Raw genomic sequence first — 24085 nt, forward strand, 5'->3', positions numbered from 1 at the left:
GGTTAAATCCATGCATTGCAAGTACATACAACAATGTAGTGGATTTTTACGAATAAACTTTTTAAGGTTCTTTATTAAAATAGTGAACAATATTATAACCTGAAATTTAATATTTATTTTTTAAATTGGTTTTAAGGTAAATTTAAAAAAAGTTCTTAACGAATTGTGAATCCTGGTTTTTAAATCTTAAAAAAAATGTTAATAGGGCTACGTTATGGTTGGGTATAGGGTTTTCTTACATGGCAATCAATTGTGTGAAACAGCGTAATTAATTCAATGTGTGAAAAATTTTATTGAACATATGATGCACCACGCCCCTGCAATCGAAGAAAACTGTAAGCAAAACTTTCACATTCGACCGAACTTGGCGTGCTTTTTCGGTCTTGGTTCGTGCGGCAGCTTCCATTGAGATGATTGAGCTTTGGTTTCCACGTCATAACTATAAACCCAAGATTCGTCACCAGTTATGACCCTCTGGAGCAAATTCGGGTCGTCGCGGACAGATTCCAACTTCTCATTAGCAATGTTCATGTGATGCTGTTTTTGATCGAAATTGAGCAATTTTGGTACGAATTTTGCGGCAACCCGTCTTATGCCCAAATTATCGATTAAAATCGAATGGCACAAGCCAATCGATATGCCTAGGTCTTTGGCAATTTCTCTAACGATGATTCGACCATTGGCCAATACCATTTTCTTCACTTCATCAATTTTTTCGTCCGTTATTGAAGTGCTCGGGCGTCCAGCACACTCTTCGTTGTTCACATCTTCTTGGCCTTCTGAAAACATTTTGTACCACCGATAAACGTTGCTTTTGTCCAAAGTAGCTTCTCCGTATGCCAGTCAACATTCGGAATGCATCCGCGCACTTAATTTCGTTTTTCACACAAAATTTGGTACAGGTTCTTTGTTCCATTTTTTGAATAGGTAAAATTTGAAGACGAACCAAAAACACGTGCAAGCAAAACAGCTGTCAACAATTAACTGAACATTCAAAATGGCAGAAATTGTCAACATAAGTGAGAGACATATGTACCAACATAACACCACAAAAAAAATCGAAATTCGAATATACGTAACCCGTGAAAATTCAAAATTTGCGACACTTTTTGAACACACCTCGTATATGGCAGACCATGTATACCATGTGATTTCAACTTGTGCAATAATGTTTCATGATGCACACAATCAAAAGCTTCAGATAAGTCAAGAAATATACTTAGCACATGTCAACACCTATTTAGTCCATCCACAGCAGAGCCACAAGTTGTGTAATTGCCTTTTTTTTTTATTTGTTCTTCCTAAATCCAAAATATTCTAAATCTAGGATTTTCAAAAAATGTCATCAGTCTTTTCAGAACAACTTTTTTTGTAAACTTTACTTAAAACTGGAAGTATTGAAATAGCTTGACTTCAGTGGATCACCCTTTTAAAGATTGGAATGACTTTAGCAGATTTTAAAACCCCTTTTTAAAAAGAAGAGTTGATAATTTTGTTAATGATGTTAAAATATGCTTGAATCAACATTTAAGCAACCATGTGGACATACCATTGATGTCACAAGATTTTTTCGTATTCAGTCCATGCATAACATGAGCCACCTCCACCTTGCTAACTGGAGTCAGCACCATGTATGACATTGGGCCTCTCGCCCTAAGGAGTTAATTATTATCATTAATATTGATAAATTTAATGATTTAGTGGTCTTATTAAGTAATGAAAGAATATTAATCTAATATTGATGTGGTTTGATAAGAATAAATAACATTTCTTTGTAAAAGAAACAGGATTTTTCCGGACATTTGTCATCGTTTAGTGGTGCAAAAAATCTTTTTAACATTTTAGTGATTTCTTTGTATCAATGAACAATGGCCAAAGAAATCACTAAAATGTTAAAACGATTTTTTGCATAACTAAACGATGACAAATGTCCGGAAAAATCTTGTTTCCTTCACAATCCTCCCATTGTCAAAAAACAAACTTTAAAGCAAGAATTGCTTTTAAAATAGTTATTAATCATTTATTTCAACCACTTCTTAAATTATTTTAAAGTTATTCTTTCAAATTTGAACAGTTTTATAGCAAAGTAATCATTAATAATCCTGCTATAAATGTAGGTAATCCTCTCTCAATAATCCTGTAGGTATCATACCAGAGCATCTGTGGAAAACCAAACATCCCAGATTACCAGAACCAGAAATCAACTGTTTTGAACTGAAAACTTACATTATTCCTCTGAAGTAGAAGGTATAAAATAATTGTCAGTTTTCTTCAATGTTAACTGCATGCAAGACTTGTTCATCGATATTAGTAGTAATATCACTATTAAAAATACACTATTATTTACCAATATTGTTAGAAAGATTTTAAGTCAAAATAAAAAAATTGTTTTGTTAAACAAATCTTGTATCAACTAAAAAGTGTTATTTTTATATAATTAAAAGTAGTACATGATGTTGTCTTATTTATAGGATCTACGCAATGTAGTGCGGGCAGGTCATCATCCCAACTCCAGCATTCCTCGTGCTCTTAATGCCATCAGTAATAGTCCTAATCATTCCCAGCCATCGTCTCCAATGAGGAAGGAGGCTTCACCGTTCCGTTTCACCATGGAATCTTCTGCCTTTCAGCCTGCACAAGAGAGGAAGGATTCTCTTATCACCCAGAAAGTCCAGCGGCTTGTCACAGACAGAGTTCAGGTTGGTCAGTCTTTTGTCAACTACTGAGTATAACATATTATTGAATAAAACGTGTTGAGTACTGTACTGTAAAAACTGCATTGAACCTATATATTTTGTGACAAGTACAAGTTTTGATTGTTTAAATAAGTTATTATTTTTAGAAATCATCATTATTTTCAGATTCATCAACTTTTTAAAGGACTTAATGATATTCTTTATTTGGTGGCTTAAATCCTAATTCACTGCTAAATGAATTATTCTAAACATTTTTGTAGATTAACTAAATAGTAGTGATTAAATTTGAAAGTATCTTTATAAATGAATATGAAAGAAATACAGTAAGTAATTTAAAATAAAATACACTTTGAAAGTCGCAATAATAAAAGGTTCATTCTAAAAATTAGTAACTTTTCTTTTGAGAACCATAAATTTGGAAGAACTTGTTAAGATATTATATTTCATGGAGATTGCCTTAAGTGCGCTACTTCAGGAGTAAAGACAAATTTTTTTTATATATTCATGTCTCAACAAACAAACTGGAATCAATTTTCAAAATATTGGTGCATTTCTCACATCCCACACCAGATATTTTTATTTTTAATTTAAAAATATTGACAAAAAGGCATGACTATACAAACTACATAACTATTCTGTAGAAGCAAATTCTCTTTTTACTATTTTACTACAAGAAATAATTAAACATTACAAAATTATCAATTGGAAAGATATATTCAAACGTGCAGATGCTAGAAAAATTAAATTTGAACATTGAAGAGGAATTAAGTGAGATATTTAAATTTCTCCAGACATCGACAGAGAACATAGACAAAACAAAGTCCAGAGGGCCGATGCAACCTACAAGTCCTCTGCGGGTGATCAGTGGCCAGGGGCTCTCATACGGCACGGAGAGTCCAGCTGAACCTCCTATTGACCAAGAGGACAGGGAAGTGGAGATAACTATGACTTCGGACACCAACTCCCATGTTGTAAGCTGCTCATTCATGTTATTTTTTCCTCTATAATATACTATTCATCTAATGAATGAATTAGAGTGACTAATGTGTGTAATGAATGTGATGTTTTTTTATGATCTAGTAATAAACTTAGGTTAATTGTCAAGTGGTTAGGAAAATTGAGGGAACCATGGTGAAACTCAGCTGTATCTTGAATTCACAGAATCTTTAAAAGAGATTAGGAACCGAAAATCGATTGATAAGATTTGCCACATTACAAATTATTAGGCAGAGTCACGTACATGTTTCCCCACTTTCAGAAAAGTTTACAGATCACTAAAATGCTGGAATATGGTGTGCCTATACATATATATTAATAACATATAGTATATTAATACTATATGTTATTTATAATGCCATAAATAAAATAACATATCCTTTTAGAAGACTGGTCGAGGTCAACAGTTCCCTTCTTCCCATGTATTGCACCACCAAAAATATGATTCAGTATTCAATTTAGTACAAACTGAATAATAATTTGAGTCAGCAAATATGATGTTTCTGATTTCCATTTCAGGTACCGTATCACAGAAATTTAGTTTTTACATAATTGTCAGTTGAAAAAGTCATGTAAACTAATGATTGAGAATATTGGAATATCAGTCTAGCATTTGCAGTAAATAAATAAATAAATCTCATTTGTAATGTCCAAACTTTTATCTTATTATGTACTACAAAGGTTGTAAATTTAGTCTAATTCAAACATTTTGCATTCTGAATTAAGTAAATACTTTGTCAGAAATATTTAATTTCAATGGGCATTAGAAATGTAGGTGGTCATTTGGGTGAACTGGCAATACCAAGACCAATCTGACAACATAACAGCAGGTAAAATGTGCGTCTACCACAGTCAGTTTGTTAAAGCACGATGCCTCTCTAGTTATATTATATATTATTGTAAACACCTTCACTGCGACACGAGACATTTACCTACTTTAGGACAATGGGAGTAATATAAATGTGCGTCTACCGCAGTCGGTGTGATAAATAATAATAATAATGGTTAATCTGAAACTGTGTATCAATATGGATCATCTTAACATAGAGTTAATTCTTTTCCACTGTTTACATCTCTTTCGTAATTTTTGAACATAGTAAATTTAGTGTCATTACACTAAATAATAAATTTTAAAACTAAATAATAATAAACTTTAAGTGCCAGATTGTCGGTTGTCAGTCATGGCAAAGAAGCTTTGCTGACTATGTCATTTCTTTATCACACTGTCGATCTTAATGTATTGATCTTACGATCACACTGTAAGTAGTAACGTAAATAATCTCTGTGTAATATTTGGCAGTTCGCTATATCATACGAGGTGTGTCCAAAAAGTATCCGACCTTGACTCTGGCATTGACTCGGCGGCTACGGCAATCTGGTCCCCTTCAAAGTACTCCCCTCCACAAGCCACTACCTTATTCCAACGCTTCTCCCACTTCCGGAAACACTCCTTAAATTCATTTTGCAGAATGGCTAACAGGTCCTTCGTCGCATTTTGTTTTATTTGTTCAACATCTTCAAATCTTTTTCCTTTCAAAGGAATTTTTAATTTTGGAAATAGCCAGAAGTCACAAGGAGCTATGTCAGGACTGTAGGGGGCTGTTGTAGTTGGTTGATGTCGTGTTTAACCAAAAAACGCTGAATAAGATTTGAGGAATGAGCTGGCGCGTTGTCGTGGTGCAGGATCCAGTCACGGCTTGACCACAGTTCAGGTCGTTTCCTTCGCACTGCATCTTGTAGCCGCCTTAGGACCTCAAGATAATACTCCTTATTCACTGTCTGGCCTCTTGGAGCATATTCGTGATGAACAACGCCGTCCTGGTCAAAACAAAACTGTCAGCATTGTCTTGACATTGCTTCGACTTTGTCTTGCTTTTTTTGGCCGTTGCTCTTCGCGATTTTTCCACTGTGAAGATTGAGCCTTTGTTTCAGGGTCGTAGCCATAAACCTATGACTCATCACCAGTAATAACTTTTTTAAATAGCCCTGGGTCACTTTTTATCAAATCCAGGTTGTCCTGTGCAATTTTAAGTCAACAGTTCTTTTGGTCTTCTGTCAGCAGCCGAGTTCATTTTTAAATGTTTGTGTAAAATGTTACAAACTGACGATTTTGGTATTCCTAAATCTTCTTCCACCTCTCGGACAGTCAATCGACGGTTTTCATTAATTGCTGCACGAACATGTTCAACATTTTCAGCGTTTCTGGCCGTTAAAGGCTTGCCAGATCGGTCATCACTCTCCACTGATATGCGGCCATTTTTAAACCGCCTAAACCACTCTTTTATTTGTGTATCGCCCATAGACACGTCACCATAAACTTTCCATATCATCTCTGATGCTGAATGGCCAAGTTTTTGGCAAAATTTAATGCAAATGCGCTGCTCAACACGCACATACACGGCAGTACTTTACGGAACAGAGCGCTGTGACTCACTGAGTGACCGGATTGTATTTAATGCCTAATACGGGAAGGAGTAGGCTCGCCCCTCTCCTCCAATAACCGGTTCGAGCCGGTCGGTTACGCCGCGGCCGCCAACTGGTCGGCGGTCGGATACTTTTTGGACAGACCTCGTATAGTCATGACAGCTAACAAGCAGTACTGAAAGTACTGTAAAAATAAATCATTACTCATATCATAGGCATTTAATGATATGATAACTATTAATATGTTTGTAGTCTCAATTTGATTTAATAAAAGTTAATAATGGTTTGTTACCTAAAATCTGAACTACTGATATATTATTAGTTAGTCCTAAATAGTTTAATGCTAATTATAAAAAATTAATATCTGTTTACTTTAACCTTTTGGTTATCTATTTAAATAAAAGAGCCATTTCTATAATGTGGAAACTTCAAAATTTATAAAAAATAAAATTAAAAAATTCAAGGATTCAAGATGTTATGTTACTAAGAGTTATAAATACACATCATTTCATATTACTTAACAGAAGAACAATAAAATTATAATTTTAGAAAATGTAAAACACATGTAGATTGTTACTTGTGCAATAGAAACAAAACAAAACTGAGATATATGATAAAATAATTTGATAATGAGTAATAAGATATAAAATATATTGCTGGAGAAATTAAATGACTCAGTTAACTTATGACAGCTATAAATTATAATTATAACAATTAACAATATATCAAACTGACAAAATTATGTGTGTAACATTAGTAAATAACAAGGCAAGGTCATAGAAATAATTATCAAATAAACTAAAGGACAGTTACAGATATAACAAAAATGCATGATAAGGTAAGCAAGCAATGATCACCACGATCAAATTAATTGAATTTCACCAAAATAATTAATGTTTAAAGTTTTATAGAAATAAGTTATGTGATAATAAATAGATTTCCATTGTGAATTGATGAAAAGACTAAATACTAGTTTTTATTCTTGCAGAATCCTCTGATAACGATTATGTTCATTGAGTTAAAGAACTGAATATCTTTACCTTCATGTGAATAGCCAGTTTGGAGTCAGAAAATAAGTCGATACCGGACTCAGACTAGGCTCGATGGAGTGGTATACATAGGATGTTGCGTAATTACACCTCAAAGTGGTGTTGTGTGCGGGTGCAAGAGGAGCATTTAATATGTACCAAGACAAGCAAATTGACACAGTCCAGCGACTTGTACACAAATATAGGAAGTTACATAATAATTTGTTGACATTTATTCTATAAAGTCTTTCTTTGGAAGTTTTACTGCAACTAGTATTGGTTTGAAATAGTGGTGAGTAAGCTGTGTTTTAGTATTGGTTTGAAATAGTGGTGAGTAAGCTGTGTTTTACTATTCCTATTACCACAACCTATTTCATTACTCAACTTTATTTCAAACCTTGCTTTCAATGTAACTATGGTGTTTACTTATAGAGTCAAGTTATAAAAAGTTATACAGTTACAGTAAAACTTCCAAGGAAAGGATATTTTTCTATTGACTACTACAATCAGTGGATTAATTGGTTTAACAGTTAAACTCTAATAAGCTGTGTACAACTATGGGAAAGTGGACAGTTTTAATTGCACTATTTATATATCTTTTAATGATTGTTTTAATCAATGATCATAACACAGTGCTGAAGTTGAACGTTCTGTACAGTGGAACCCACGCCAGTGTGACAGTGTAGTTCAGGACATTGCCTCCAACGATCATGAAGATCTGGAGGAGTGTCAGCAGGACTTATGCACCGCTAGTGGTATTTGTATGCCCAACTCCAACTCTATGTGGGATTTCACACGCAAAGTCAACAACCGTCTACGATTTTACAGTCAGTGCCATGCAGAACCTCCTCACCAAGGTCTGTCTCAACACTTGTGTTGTTAATGCAGATTTACAATCCCAAAAGTTCAAATTGTTTTCATCTATTTATTTTAGTAAAATAAGAAATATTTTGTTGGAAGTTATACCATTCAGTTTAAATTTTATTATAACCTAAATGCCAGTATTCACATACCCTATAATCAAAAATATTGTCAATAGTCAGAGCCTTGAATACCAGTTTTTCCTTGAAACATTTAGTGCCTAGCCTCCTATTGATATAGTAGGTGCTTTAACCATTACACATAAGTAGAGATTGTGAACAGCATTGAAAGTGTCTAATAGCATTAGTTAATGAATGATTGCATGGCTGTAACTTGGTATCACAAAAAATGCTCTCTATTCTTATTTTACACAGGTATTTCTGTATTATCCATCCACCACTAACCAGAACATCAACATAACAGATAACTTATTTATGCATCCCAAGCCCCACTCATTTTACTGTATCAAGATAATACTAATGTATTATCTTAACCCTTTCCACTCGGATTTTTTTCACCAGTCTGCCCCCTCAGCTTGTATTTATTTTAGCATATTTAAGTAAAAACCCATTTTTAGCAAACTGGAAGTCAATAAATTATATACATTATTATATTGTATAATAATTTTATTTTATTTCTTATTTATAGTATAGAGATATAAAATTTGATACTTACACTAATAAGTTTTATATTTTAGCACGGTATGGTATCGTTCAAAACACTCTACAGGATGAAGACCAGGATTTTTTGAACAGGTTTTACAATAATAAAGTGTTTCCTTTCTTCCTCCTGGTACCTTTCTATTGCTACAAACAGCACAATGTTTAGTTTTTTTTTTGTTGAATGAGCTGCAAGAAAGTGAGGGTGTTTGTTTAGCCTTTCTTCTTTTTCTACTGATGAAGGACGACCCGCTTCAAACTCATAGGGTTACGGACATGGCCTACAAGTTCAGTGATGAGGATTTCTCTGAAATTCCTGTGTTGAATTGTTTTTTTATCCATGGTTTTGTTTATTCATGTTGAACAAGAGAAAGCTATTTACTATCGCCACTTCCAACATCCAGAAAAGTAGCTTTCTCCACCACTTCAGAGATTTACAGGAAAACTTGTAGGAAGCAATATAGTGGTCTGCTTGGTTCACGCCACCCATATATTTGTTATACTGACAGATAACTGTTGGCTTTTGTATGTTGTACGTTCTGTACAGTGGAACCCACGCCAGTGTGACAGCATAATATGTTACCATAAAATGATTGTCATCACTGTTCCAGTTAAATGAATATTCATTTTTTTTAATTCCTCCGAAAGTTGTAAGCTTTTGTAGTATCGATCTGTAAATATATGAAAACCAGATCCTGCATTGTAACCTGATACTAATTTTTCTGCCAAATACAATACAATTCTAGAAGTGAATGGTAGATCTGGCCGAACTAATGATTCAGGTGTAAATGAACCGTAATAAGGCTCAAAGCTATGAACATATCCCGATCTTCAATCACTGAGTACAAAAACTAAATTGTACTCAGTTGTATACTTTGTCACGTGACTACAATGACAAAGCAAAATAAATCAGCAGCCGACCAATCGTAGTTCAGCTGTAATTTATTAGTTCCTGAGAATGCCGTGCGATTGCAGCACCAATCGGAAACAACGTAGGTCAGCTAAAAATAAAGTAAAGCTGACGTCATTGTAATGTCGGATGGCGTCCGACATACGAGTGGAATGGTAAAATAGCAATGTCGGACAACGTCCGACTCACGAGTGGAAAGGGTTAATGTTCTTGCTTTAATTTAGTAGTGCTAATGTTTCTAATAACCAATACTATTGTAGTTTTGAAAATTGAATGCTATTGAAGAGATTTAACTTCAAACATCTGATTTACAAATCAAAATTAAGTATTCTGCCAGCTTTGAATCCTTTGATTAGGAAAATTGTTTATACTGACATGTACCAACCACGCCCCAACATAATAATAAACAGTCTGGAAATAAGAAATTCAAACACTGTACAACTTTTGAACGGTATATAGTTAATATAGATATTAGTAGTATGTTTTTGCCTTTAGAATCTGAATTGCTTTTTATTTATGTATTATATTATATTATATTTTATTTGTTGTATAATAAATATAAAAGTATGATTGATGTCCAGGTCTGAGCACGGGCAGCAGTCCTAATGATGGGTTCAGTATTCCTATAAATCCCAAAGTTAGACGAGCCAACTCCTGCCCTGAGATGAAGAAAACCTGTTCTAGCTTGGAGAGGCATCCAGTTGAAAAAGTCGATGAGGAACCCTCTCCTGTAAATGGTGTTACTGTGGTAATGTCACTTATTTGTTTTCCACTTTAATTACAAATTTGTTTTGTTATTTCGTATTTTGTTTTAAATTGTTAAGTGCTTGGTAGATGCTTGTTTGGGTAAGATGTTGGTGGCTCTAAAATAGGGTTGCCATATATTAGTGTGGGAAAAAGAGGAGATTTTTAGGTAATGAGTCACTCATGAGAGATAAGGTATCTGAGGGTGAGGTCTTGGAAATATTTTTAATGTAATAAATCAATTATAGAATATATGTATTTACTAATATTATGCATACAATAGGTAAATTATTGGTATGAAATATTTTCTTATATTTTAAATGTAAAATCACACACTTTTGGCAACACTATAGTATAGAAGCAATTAGACAATTTCAGGTTGCCTACCCAGGATTTTAACCACCTAGCAATCCAACAATAACTAAGTGGAAAAATCTTTTGTTAGAAACTGGAAGTGTCGTAAAAAAGTACTCTAGAGGATCAAATGTGGAAAGAGAAGTACTAGTGTGCACATCAATGCGCTGCTCTCCAGGTAAATCACTAAGGAAGGTTGAACTTGAAACTGGTGTTCTAAAGTCTTCAGTACAGAGAATAATTTAGAAAAACAAAATTACATTTTACAAAAGTCACCTAGTACTTATCATGTCCGTATGATTGAGTACCATGAGCTGATCCTAATTGGCATAACTTGTTTTTTCAGATGAGTCCACTTTCTACCGCAGTGGTGCTGTAAATAGGCATAATTGTAATCATACAACACCAGTAATCCACACATTCTTGAAAAGACTCTACTCAATTCAAAAGGAATTACTGTTTGAGCAGCTGTCAGTTGTAATGGGGTTCTATATATCTTACGACGTTTCAGACAGTACAATGACTGGGAGTAGGTACGAACAGGTTTTAAAGAAACAAGTCTTGCCTCATTTTACGGTTCCAGAAATGGATCAATCAATCTTCCAACAAGATGGTGCTCCTCGTCATTTCACAGATCCTGTCAAGCGATAACTAAAAAACAACCTTCATGGCCGTTGGGATTGGTCGTGGAAGTGATTTTTTAGATTGGTTAACTCGATTCCCAGATATCAAGTGGTGTGCGATTTCTTTCTATGGGGTTACTTAAAGGATTAAGTTTATACTCATACCTTCAATAATGATGAGGAATTAAAACAATCAATTGAACCATAGCCTCTCTTGCGTTTATTTGCTTTGTAGTTGTGTTTTTGTTTGTTTTTTTTTTTTTGTGATGGGGTTATTCTATTCTTGCTCTATATTAAAGGCTGACACAAAATATTTAGGAGCCAGTAATTGGTAATATCAATTGTGTTCGTATGCTAGGTGCAACTGTGGAAACTGTAGAAGGTACTGTTCTGTACTGGTGTCTATGTTCTTATTTTACAGATTGCGAACTAACCGCACTTCGGTTTGTCCGTAGCTGGTAACTTTTTGATGCATTCTTCATGTATTGGCTGTCAGAGGGATTTATATTGAGAGCCACGATACTTTCGTGGGACTCTAACCAGGGCTACCGCCAACGATAATAATATAGAAAAATCTGCATGAATTTTGGACTCTGGGATTCATTCATAGATATGCGTGAATTTTTATAGTGGCCCTGGAAGTTTTAGTAGGTATGGATCGTTTCCAATACTCCTGGGCTCTTTTTACTACAGATACCAACAGAAGTGCTTAAATATGCTTGAAAAATCACGATTTTACAATATACTACTCATATGGGGAAGCTGAATCTCGAATCGTAAAAATTCTATTCCCAGATGACTACTGATCGGCAGTACAAATTACTGATTGCTAAAACATTTTTCTACTTTCTGTGTGGAAAAATGTAGATATATAACCAAAGTAACAAACTACTGTAGTTTAACAAATAATATTTTAGCCATAATTAGTATTTATTATATCTATTTTGGCGCATTGTCGAGAGTCTGCTCCGTCTATTCGTGGACAAAAACTATCGTTAGTATGAAAATCACCTATTGGTGAAACAAGTTTTTGTTGTTCTTTATAAAAGTATTTATAAACATATAGTAACAAAATACCGGGATTTATTAATAATATTTTAATTAATGTTCGTATTTATATGTCTATATTTGTCACGCCATCATAAATCCTGGTTCTATGCGTTGACGTTAGCTGCTAAGCGGAAAACAGGCGATTGCTAATTTTTATTTTAAGTATATGTTGTACATACATGAATAGATTCTCTATAAATGTAAATACATCCATACAATTCTACGTACATTGAATATACTGTGGAAGCTCAATTTATAATCTATTTATATAATTTAAAAGCAAATTACTTTGAAGTAGCATGGCATACTTAAGGTTGCTCCCTACCCAAAGAAAGGATAAGTTAATTAAGTAGACTTCAGATGAAATTATGTTATGGAAGTATCAGATGGACCGATTATGTGCACAGGCGAAATCATTGTCTCGTACCGAAAGGTTGTCCACCGCAGACCTCTGACCCACAATGCTGGACTGCAGTCTGTCCCACGGTAGCGCTGTGTTGGTATTTTTTTTATCTTTGTTTATTCCGTATTGGATATATGTATTTTCCAAACATCACAGAAAGGAAATTTATTAGGTATCCATAATGTTTCATCCACACATCGAAAGACACAGAGATAAAAACTAAGGAGCTTAAAATATGTGATAGTGATAAATCGTTACCAATTTTGTTGCATATTGCTAATGACTAAATGCTAGAACACCGCAGTTTGTGGCATTTCTTGTAAATACAGCGGGTGATGATAAAACGTTACTGTTGAACTCAGTGTTAGGGTTAAATACAGTAGTACAGTTGTTTATTTGGTTTGAAAATATACTAGGGAATCAGAAATTTTTGACCGAAAACACAGGGGAAAACCGAGAATGTGAGTGGCCACCCTGTAAATTATGATAAACATGTTGAAGATAACTTTTATCACCTTAGTAAAAATCACCATTTATATGTTTTAGATCAGCTCAATTTTTACAGTACTTATTATAAAGAGGTTTTCTATATAAATTTGACTACGAAAAACAGGTAATTTAGCTTGGCTATTTGTTGTTTATTAACATATACAAATAACTAAGTGTTTATTTTACTGTAGGATTTCCCTGCGACTTCTTCAAATGGCAAAGAAACTGCCTCAATTGGAACTCAGACTGACAACCCACTTCCCTATGAGCATCTGTTCCTGGCAGTGTTCCCAACTGCAGATTCTAACAACAGTCACCAGTTGGCTTCAGAGGAGGTATCTGGTGTAGGTAAGTAGAGGTCCAACATAATTACGCAGTGAATTGGAAATGCCTGTGTTTTAAGATATGGTGAACTATAATATTGTATGAAATTGACTTCCATCCTGTCCGTAGTCTAATTTACAAAGCACTAAAAAGGCATCTGGAACAATTTGATATAACTTTTAATCCAACAGTTGAATCTGATCATATAATATAGTTTTTTTTTTATATACTGAGTGTCTTAACAGGCCCCCCTCCCCCCTTTTAACTTTCTTATGAATAGAGATGGATTAATTTACCTCGTGTGATGTTTACATGACCAACTAAGGAGTTTTTTTATGTATGCCAATCTTTAACTCCTCCTTTCCCAATCTTATTTTGGGGATAAGTCAAAATTTTTAAATAGGAATCCCTAGCAAGTGACACCTCATTTTAAAGGTATTATAAAAAGAAGAAGAATGGTGAAAACTATAGGTATCTTATGTTACTCTATCAAAGTCAGTGGCCAATGAAAGTTTGGATTGTTTTATAAAACCCCCACAGTTGTTCATTTAAAGTTATTCTAAGGCAAAAAAAAAAACATTCTAAAATAATTGGGGAGGAGGCCGTTTCAGACAACATGAATTTTTGTTATTCTTTTCTTTTATTAATTGTTTTTTCTTTTCTGTATGGTCTAAGTAGGCATTAAAAAATACTATGATGTTATTTGTAATATTTGATTTAATAGATTCAGGATAAAGCAATAAAATTAAGAAAAATTAACATGTTTAAATCTTTTTTTAAGAATATTTTCTATATTCTTTTGTGTTTTACTCTGATAACAATGTTTTTCAGCTATATCTTTCTATCGTTTCATTTGCAGAACGTCATGTGGTTTTGCCTCATTCAATTGTTCTACGAAACGTCAAGCAATCTGAAAAGGACAAAACGTTATGCAATAACAAAAACAATTAAGAACCTAGATGTGTCCCTAACCAATTAGGCCTACTGTATAACATTCTTATCTCTAAGTCAGCATTGAAAATCTCATCCACGGTGTAGTGCTGCCTGTCATCTGCTGAGCTGTCATCTCATATGCTTAGGTTGTCTGGATGAAGAACCATATCATTGAAGTCGTGATAGATGAAATCACTTTCTGAGTCATCGGCTGCTAACCAATGACATATCTCTTCCTGGTTTATTTCGTCAAATTGTGGTAAATTTTATTATTTAAGGTTAAATTTCTTCAGTCATTTCTTCAACATTTTATTCTTCAGGGTCGTCAATTAAAATCCCATCAAAAAGTTTATTCTAGCATTTTTCCAGTTTTGAAAATTTGATGTTGGTCCAAGATTCAGCACACCAATAAACAACATGTTTCATTGTTACAGATTTGAGAATTTCAGGAAAGCTTTTGGATTCATTTGTCTCATGTAATAATAGATGCCTTAAGAATGCTCCTCTATAATGTCTCTTGAAGGTCTCTATTACTCCCCAGTCTGAATTATGGCTGAATTAAACTGTGACAAAAAACCACCACCATCACCACTTCTGATAATTATGTTACCATTTTGTATATTTTGAGGGTGAGTGGGCGCATTGTCAACAAGCAACAATGCTTTGAAGGGAAGACTTTTTGATTTTAAAAAGAATGTTACACCTTGGATGAATTCATTTTTGAACCAATCTGAAAACAGAGTAGTCAACATCCATGAGCTTCTATAAAATCTAGAAGTGCTTTTTCTGAAACATCTTTAAGAGCTCTCGGTTTTTTTGATTTCCCAACGCACTTAGGCTTCAATCAGTGAGTTTTTGTTGTATTGTTACAAAACAGACATGTTATTCGTTATTTATTCATTTTTAGTCCCTTTGCACTGTGTTCATGTTTTTTGATGCAATTGATTTTTTGGACAGCATTGTGAAATTTAATCCAGTCTCATCTGTGTTGTAAATTTGATCTTTAGTGTAGTTTTCTAATAACTCAACTATTGCATTTTTAAACAAATGAACAGCATCGTGGTTAGCAGATAGCTTTTCTCCTCTAAATTAATTTGATGAATGGCATACCTATTTTTCCATTTGTCTAGCCAACCTGAACTTGCTTTAAATTCTTCACCTTCATTGCCCATCATTTTGGATAAAATTTTTACCTTCTCTTGAATTATTGTTACAGATAATGTTACTCCTTTCTCTTTTTCCAATTTACCTTCTCATTTTGACTGAGTTTCATAGTTTGGCATTTTCAAAGCATGTTCCTCAAATTTGCTTTTCATTTCAACCCAAACAGAAACTGTAGAAACACCAACGCCAAAATCTGTTGCGACTGTTTATAAAATCTCTCCTTTTTCATTTTTTGGATAGCCTTTAATTTCTGTTAAACTCACAATCAAAACACGTTACCGTTTATTTGATATGTACTGTACACAAAACACACACAACAGATAATTCAATGAACTTAAAAGAACACACACAAACAAGTATCGCACTAAAGAACAGACTAAGGAATGACATGTCCCTCTCTAAGACAAAGGTCAAGTGGAATAGAGTGTGGGAGGGTAAGGGTATGTCCGGTGACTCACCTTGCCCGGCCGGCCACCTAACAGTGTCAAACAGTGAGTCATCGATATCGTGAAGTAAACAAACAACACGGCTGGTTGGTGACAAAGCGATTTTAATATTTTACACATACATACTGTTGTGCAAACACTTATACAGTATTAAATAATTAATTAAATAACTACAGTAATAAAAAATATGTTTATATTTAATTGCGTTCTTTAGTTGTATGAAAGCAATGTTGACAAAATAACATTGAATTGTTTCCGTTTTGCAATAAAAAATTACTTTTTATGGATGAAATTGAAATTTCGTTAGCCGTTTCAGTTTAAAATGTTTCGGTTAACGGAGGTTATACTGTATAAACAAACGAAGAAGAATGCTCAGTAACAAAATTGTGTAGCTCCATGTCAGCGCTTAGCCCCTTATTACTCGTGACACTCAAACGGTAATTAGATATTTTCATTGGAAGCAGTTTGATCACCCACCATACAGCCTGGACTTTAGCGTTGTATGTGACACAGACTATCACCTGTTCTTACCAATAAGGCGCAAGCTAGGTAGTAAACACTTTGAATCCAATGATGAGGTGAAAAATTATGTGGAGTAGTGGCTACCATCATTGGCACGATGTTTTTATGAGGAGGGTATAGGAAAGTTGTTTGCCACCATAATAAGTGAATGAATATTGGTGTAAACTATGTAGAAAAATTATTGAAGGTATGCTCTTTCTTGTAAAAATAAAATTGTTTTGAAAAAGCGTTAATTACATTCCGAATATGCCTATTATAAAGTAAGGAAAGTTTCATTTTGTAAAATCATGCAATTATTTGCAAAAATTGTCTTTTTTAGTTATTACATTATCCTTAATACTATCAATACTAAGCTTCTTTAAAATAATTTATATAATCCAGTAAAATTTGAGTTTAATTTATTTTTAATTTCCTGTGATGTTTTTGTTGACAGTAATGTTATCTTCAATTTTTTCAGATACAAATAACTCATCTCCACTTCCACAAAAAACATTCTCTCCAACCCAAATTGACACGTACATGAATGCCACCGTTAATACATTTTTTGAATCAAAGAAGACAAAGTCACAAGGTAAGGATTAACCATAAAATTGTAGGTGTATAATTAGTTATTTTCTACCACCAAACATTCTATCATAATTATTCTATTTATCCACATTTATAGGAAACTTAGACAAGACAGTTTTTAAGTAAAAACATTGTATGATATAATGTTATCAGTTGTTAATAATACACTTTGTTACTAGATACCAAGTAAGGGCTTTATATTATGTCAATTTTATGTAACTTAATTACTATCTTTATTTTCAAAGCAGTTTAAAAACTTAAGTCAATGAAATTAATCCATACATTTATTATAACATTTGAAATCAACACTTTTTGAATAGGTCTAAACTGATATTAATATCTTCAACTTCAGTGGATTAGAACCAACAACATAACCTAATATAAAAGTAAAAAAATTTTGACATCATTGAGCATATGTAATATAACTAATAATCAACATGAAGCTGTTCTTATCTTATAAAATAAAAAACAGGTTTTTTTACTATACTAGTTGATTTTTTCAAGTGAACTATTAATTTGCTAATAAAGTTACTTATTCACTATTAAGTAAGTTTTGTATTTAAATATTACATAATAACTAGAATTTCGTCCAGGTATGGAAACAGAGTTGAAAGCTACAAGAGAACAATTGCAGCTGATGAATATTCAATTGTATTTTGAGAAACATAGAAGAGAAATGCATGCAGAAAGGAACCGCAGGCTCCTGGGCAGGTGTAGAAAAGTTCGGTCCCAAGAAGAACTCACCACTGCTCTTGTAAGTTGCCATTCACTGTGGGAATGTCATGGAAGTGTGGAATACAGAGAATCTTAGTATTGTTTACAAGTTCTTTGCTGTTTATTTGAAATGAATAGTATTGATGCTGTCATTTATTAGATTATAGCTTTATATAGTTACTTATAGAATTTGGCATTGATTTTCTTGATAGTCAATAATAGCTTGAAATTCATAAAAAGAGCATCATTATTCATAATTTTGGCTGAAAATGAAGTTTAAAGTTCCGTCTTCAAATTTTTATTGGTGTTTGTAAACTATAATAATATGATAGCCAAGAAAGAAAGAAAAATTCCATTCCTAATTCAAAAGAGTATTAAAAATATAAAACACACTGTCTCCATTTTTTAGAAATTTTAAACTTTTGTATATAACAGGGTAATTTATTTTTATAGTTAACTTACAAAGTTAAAGTAGATGGCAGACCATATATTTTTAAAAATATTACATTTTTTCGCATCCATTATAATTTGTATTATTGTTATTAGAAGTTCCTAAACATTATCAAAGGTTTATGAACACAGCCCTCATTCTATGGCACTAAAAGTATTCAATGTAACTGCTAAAAAAGTCCGGTCAAAACTGCTAAAAAGAATTTCTTGTAAATAAAAAAGAAAAATTTGGCACAAACAAATTAATGTTATAATTTCAACGTATCTATTATGAATAATATTTCATAATTATAGAGGGCAAAAAGCCAATTTATAGTATGAAAGTTTTGATAGGAAAATAAGCTCAGTCTTTCCCAGATTAAAAGAATATTCCTCTTCTTCTGAACATAACAGAAACTCCTTCATTAAACAGAACACACAAAAAGGGATATTCTGTGCACAGTGGGTGCTTTTTCAACCACAGAGAGGTCCAGTTTCAACTGTACAGTAATCTTAATTCTAGATAAAAGTTTAAAATGGTGAGACAACTTTTTAGAATTAGGCTTGTATTTTTAGTTAAAATAACACAGGATCAGTATTGAATTTAAAATCAAGAAGAACCATAATTTTGGTATCGGAATAGGAATTAAATGTTTTTGGTAAGAATTTCTCAGACTTTAATCATAAATTCAATCTACTTCCAGTGGAATTTATTATTGCATGTTTTATCTACTATTAATTGATTTTAACATTGTATGTTTTAAAATATATTTAAACTAGTTAAAACATACGTACATTTGCACTTTGTATGATGTTTTGTGCAATAAAGATATATTATTGGCTTTACTGGTTTCTAAAATAAAAAATAAAAGCTAAAAAGCACACACACACAGACAGACAATAAACAAATGAGATAGACTATTGGTAGCATTTAGTTTGTAGTTCCTCTTGGTCCATGAACAATATGCTAAAGTTTGTGTAGAGAGTTTTTTTACATCCTGTATATTATCACTGTTATAAACTGCATTTAAGTTACATTAGGCTTAACTGTGTAATTGCATTTACATTGGACACATTTAGTTTAGTTATAGTTAAAACGCACATTTTTTTTGGTTAGTAAAAAAATTATAAAATCTTAAAACTTCCCACATCATATTGTTGTATTGAATAATGAATAAAATGAAATAATGAATCAAAATAACAGGAAATAGAAATGATTAATGATAATTGAGAAAATACATTGTGATTGTGCTACAAAGCAAAAGTGTGATACCTTAACAGTTCATAAAAATAACTTAAGTAAATATTATAATTTATTTTGTAAATTTGTCTGGTGTTTTGTTGTAGAGTTAGTGTAGGCTTAATTTTGTGAAGTTTTTTAAAATCCTTTGAGCCTTTTATTAATTTTCATCCCGGTGTAAATTTATGAACTTTTATGTATTCCCACAACTCTGCATAATATATGTTAATTAGTGGAAATATGTTATCAAAAACTTTTTATGGTGAGTTTTGGATTACATTTGTTCTATATTCCCAGTAATTTATGTTAAATTAATCTATGGTAATTAATTTATGGTTAATTGTGTAATCTGCAGAAAGAACAGGTGGCGCTTCTTCAAGCTGATAACGAGCTTTTGCACAACAGTTTACACAAGAGATCGGAAGAGGCCAAGGTATACGTTCAGCAGCTGCAAGAAACGCTCAAATCCTATCAAAACCAGGTGCAGCTCTCTGTTTTTTAATACATTTTTATTAACACAGAAGCACAGAACTAAAGAACAAAAAAAATTATGTGTAGGAGAACATTTTACTGTTTGTTGTTATTTATTTTTGTTTTACACAATTAGGAAAACAAAAATATTTTGGAATAAGATTGCACACATACTTAATTTACAGGTCAGCTGTTAGGAAATTGCAACTGATTTGAATATTTTTTATAAAAGATTGACAGAATAAGAGAAAAAATAGTAATAACGGTAAAAATCTTGTTCATGCTTACCAAAACACCTTGGTCCAACGGCTGCAGAAGCGTTAAAAATTGGATTGGACAAACTCAACATTTATTCCACCTCTTTAGTTCATTTACATGAGAGTGTGATGTGTTATCAATAACTAAAACTGCCTTTATCGGTAAGTCGTTATCTTTGAGGAACTTTTTAACACTTGAAACAAAATACACCATCCTAAAATATATTACAGCCCATCCATACCGATAAATAACAGGCAATATTTATATTCTGTGTTGTTAAGTTTGACAGAAACAATTAAAGTATAATCTGTATGTTGATTTCTTACAATTTTCTCTAACACTTTAGAGAACACACTAAGTAAGCTAATTGGACGGAAGTTAGATTTTTGTGTAATATTGTTGGTCATAATTAGATTAATTTCTGTGTAAATAAAAAAAAATTCAAAAGTGTAATTGACTGTTTTCCATAATACATTTACTGCAGTAAACCCAAATCACCTATATAAAAAAAAAATTAAAACGCTCACTTTTTTGGGCACTCTTAGTGAGAAAAAACTCACCAGTCATAAGGTTAAAGGAAATTGTGTATAAGAAACTAAGTAACATTCAGATTTTTATGTAAATTTTAAAATTGGAAAATCTCTTTAGACAGCGACATTTTCACAGAAACAAAATAGAATTTCAGTTTGAGGTGAAATAACTATTATACAAACATTTTATTTAAAAATTTCATTACTTTCATAATAAAGAGCATCTATAATCATGTGTAATAATGTTGGTTTTGCTAAAGGAAAAACAGGGTTTAGAAAAATATTCACTTAAAGTTTATTTTCACTGTAAAAAGCTCTTTTTTGATACTTTTTGAAATTTTAATACTTTAATCATAAAGACCATTTAAAAACAATGAAAAATCATGTGTAATAAAACATTGATATGTACAATTGAGTGATGTTGGCTGACACAATCCCAAAGCATGATGAAACAATCGAGTCTTCTACACATAAAGCAGCTATGATGGGAATGGTCAATTCGATGCGAATGTTGAGTTTAGCTCCAGTTGATCTTCCTGTAACACGCTGCACCTGATGAGACAATGAGAATACCTCTTCACTTGGATTGCACTATTCTTTGTTTTCTGGGTGTGTGTGATGTTGAATGCTACGGGGAGGGGGGTTCGTTTTGAACTACTTCGTTGCTGACTATTTTTTGAATCTCTTCAGGCGAACATGACTCCAGATTTCAGGAGTGAAGTCTGAAACAGCATCAGATTTCAGATGCTGCACGTAAGAAGAAGGTGAATTGGAGCTGAACTCAACATTTGCATCAAATTGGCCCTTCCTACTATAGCTGCTTTATGTGTGGAGGAACATGTTATAGTCTTAATTTCTATATGGAAAAAATGTAGATACCAAAAATAATTACAATAGTTTTATAAGTTATATTTTGCTCACAGTTTGTATTTTATTTATTTTCAATTGCATATCGCCATGCTGCGGCCCGAAACGCCTGCCTAAAACACTGTATCATATCAGAAAACACAACAAACATGTTGAGTGTAAAGTCTGGAACACACAGAACAAGGCACAGTTTGTATTTTATTTATTTATAATCGCACATCGCCATGAGTGCTGTGACCTGAAGCATCTGCGTAAACTGTGACATATCAGAAAACACAACAAACATGTTGAGTGTAAAGTCTGGAACACACAGAACAAGGCACAGTTTGTATTTTATTTATTTATAATCGCACATCGCCATGAGTGCTGTGACCTGAAGCATCTGCGTAAAATGTGACATATCAAAAGAATCAGAAACAACAAACATGTTGAGTGTAAAGTCTGGAACACACAGAACAAGGCACAGTTTGTATTTTATTTATTTATAATCGCACATCGCCATGAGTGCTGTGACCTGAAGCGTCTGCGTAAACTGTGACATATCAAAAGAATCAGAAACAACAAACATGTTGAGTGTAAAGCCTGGAACAACAGAAAAATATCATATAAAAACAAATTCTAAACAAATCTCCATTATATCTGTACTCATGGGATCTGTCTGAGAGCAGACAGAGCTGATTAAAATGCTATTTGTTACAGAAAATTACTTGCTATTAAGGGTATTTTTCCAAACAATTTTGTTTGATTACGTTAGTTTTGCTGTAGTTTATCCTCGCAACTCGTATGGCCAGTACAGATGGCCGTAGTACTGTCATTGACAGCTCAGTGGCCATATTTGTTGTTTGTCTCTCCAGATTAGAATTATTTTTCAATTTCATCCGCATTATTTGCATAGTAATTTAAATGTTTAAAGAAGAAATAAAAATAATTAAAAATGTATTGTTAATTTAAATCTTTCTAATACAAAGATAAATATACATTTGGGAAATGTAACTCTTATACATATATTTTTAACAAAGATATATAATAAAATGTTATAAAGTAGACTTCTACAGTTATTTTACAGACATTCTATCGACAAAATGGCAGGCCAGTAGAGCTGGCCATACAAGCTCCAAGAACAAATCATAAATACTGTATTTCATTGCATAGGGTTAATTTATTTTTTGACTATATTTGATGAATTGTAAAACTTCTAACCAGATGTTTATTACGCATTCAGAATTGTGAAAAAATACTAGACCTTAACTTAAAGCAAGAATGTATCAGTTTATAATATTTTAGATTGAAATAAGGTTGATTAATGCTTTCTTTGTCACTCCTAGAAATCCTCACTACAATTAGAATGTACCAAAGAAAGAAGTCTTCGAGAATCGATAGAGGAAATGCTCAAGCAAGAGAGAGAAAAGACTGCCAATGTTACCAAGGTGAGTTCTTTAAGGGAATCATTGTAAAGATGTTAGAATATTATTTAAAGATATATTGTAACCTACAACATGCAATGAGTACATCACTTATTAAAATATTAGCAACATCAACAATGACTTTTATAATTAATTCCTTTTGACTGGGTGGCCACTCGACCGGGAAAACCAGGACACCGGGAATAAGCCAGGAATTTTCCTGAGAACCGGGAAAATTTCAAAAACAATTTTTCCATCTCTAAGAACTTATAAATCAGGACATAATTTAACAGCTCCTTGAATCAAGAACTGATTAATCTCGAAGCATTTTACACAACATAGTTTGTGAAATTGCGAATGGAGATCGACATGCTATGTTTGCGAGCTCCATCTGATGCTGGTTGATTGAAGGTTACCTCCACTAGTGTAGTAGAGTTTATCTTGGTTAGTTCTACTCCTGTACCATGGTAAGCTTCCCTCCTCCCAAAAAATACGTAACAATGCATTTGGAAATTTAAATCGGCCGACCGATCGTTCCGGACTTTGGCATGCTTTAACCCTTTGAAGAGTATGAGTGTTACTGGGAAAGGAGTAGCAACGTGCCGGTACGTGATTTACTTACTTGGCCCAAAGGGGTAAGGTCGTACCGGTACGTTTTCTGAAGTAATATGAATCAATTCATAATTTATTCGTACTCAACGATATCAAAACCTTTATTGAGGATGATTAGTTAAGTAGAGGAACAGAGAATGGATATATGAGGAACTGTGGTGGGTGAGGGGGAGGGAGGAAACCGCCACAGCTGTAAGCATCGTGGCGAGGCGGGGCACAGACTGTCTCAGCTGTGATGTTGAGTTGTTCACTGGTGGTGGTTGGGGACGAGCCGCACATGCGCAGTCTCCTTTATTTATTTATAATGTATTTTATTTATTATAAAATACACAGGCACAATGATTTCCAGTCCTTCCTTGTGCCTGTCA

At 33.0% G+C, this 24085-nt stretch overlaps 1 protein-coding gene across 3 annotated transcripts in view; it reads left to right on the forward strand.

Annotated features, from left to right (window-relative positions):
- The window catches only part of LOC124363323 (hamartin), a 102919-nt gene that overhangs the window by 48944 nt on the left and 29890 nt on the right, over positions 1-24085 (forward strand). For all 3 annotated transcript variants that reach the window (XM_046818572.1, XM_046818580.1, XM_046818585.1), the window contains exons 11-19: positions 2472-2699; positions 3488-3667; positions 7803-8001; positions 10156-10322; positions 13429-13585; positions 17084-17197; positions 17787-17947; positions 19932-20057; positions 23028-23129. In XM_046818572.1, coding sequence (XP_046674528.1) covers positions 2472-2699; positions 3488-3667; positions 7803-8001; positions 10156-10322; positions 13429-13585; positions 17084-17197; positions 17787-17947; positions 19932-20057; positions 23028-23129 — 1434 coding nt within the window. The remainder of the gene's footprint in view (positions 1-2471; positions 2700-3487; positions 3668-7802; positions 8002-10155; positions 10323-13428; positions 13586-17083; positions 17198-17786; positions 17948-19931; positions 20058-23027; positions 23130-24085) is intronic.

The sequence above is a fragment of the Homalodisca vitripennis genome, chromosome 1, assembly GCF_021130785.1.
Source record: "Homalodisca vitripennis isolate AUS2020 chromosome 1, UT_GWSS_2.1, whole genome shotgun sequence".
NCBI classification, from domain to species: Eukaryota; Metazoa; Arthropoda; class Insecta; order Hemiptera; family Cicadellidae; genus Homalodisca; species Homalodisca vitripennis.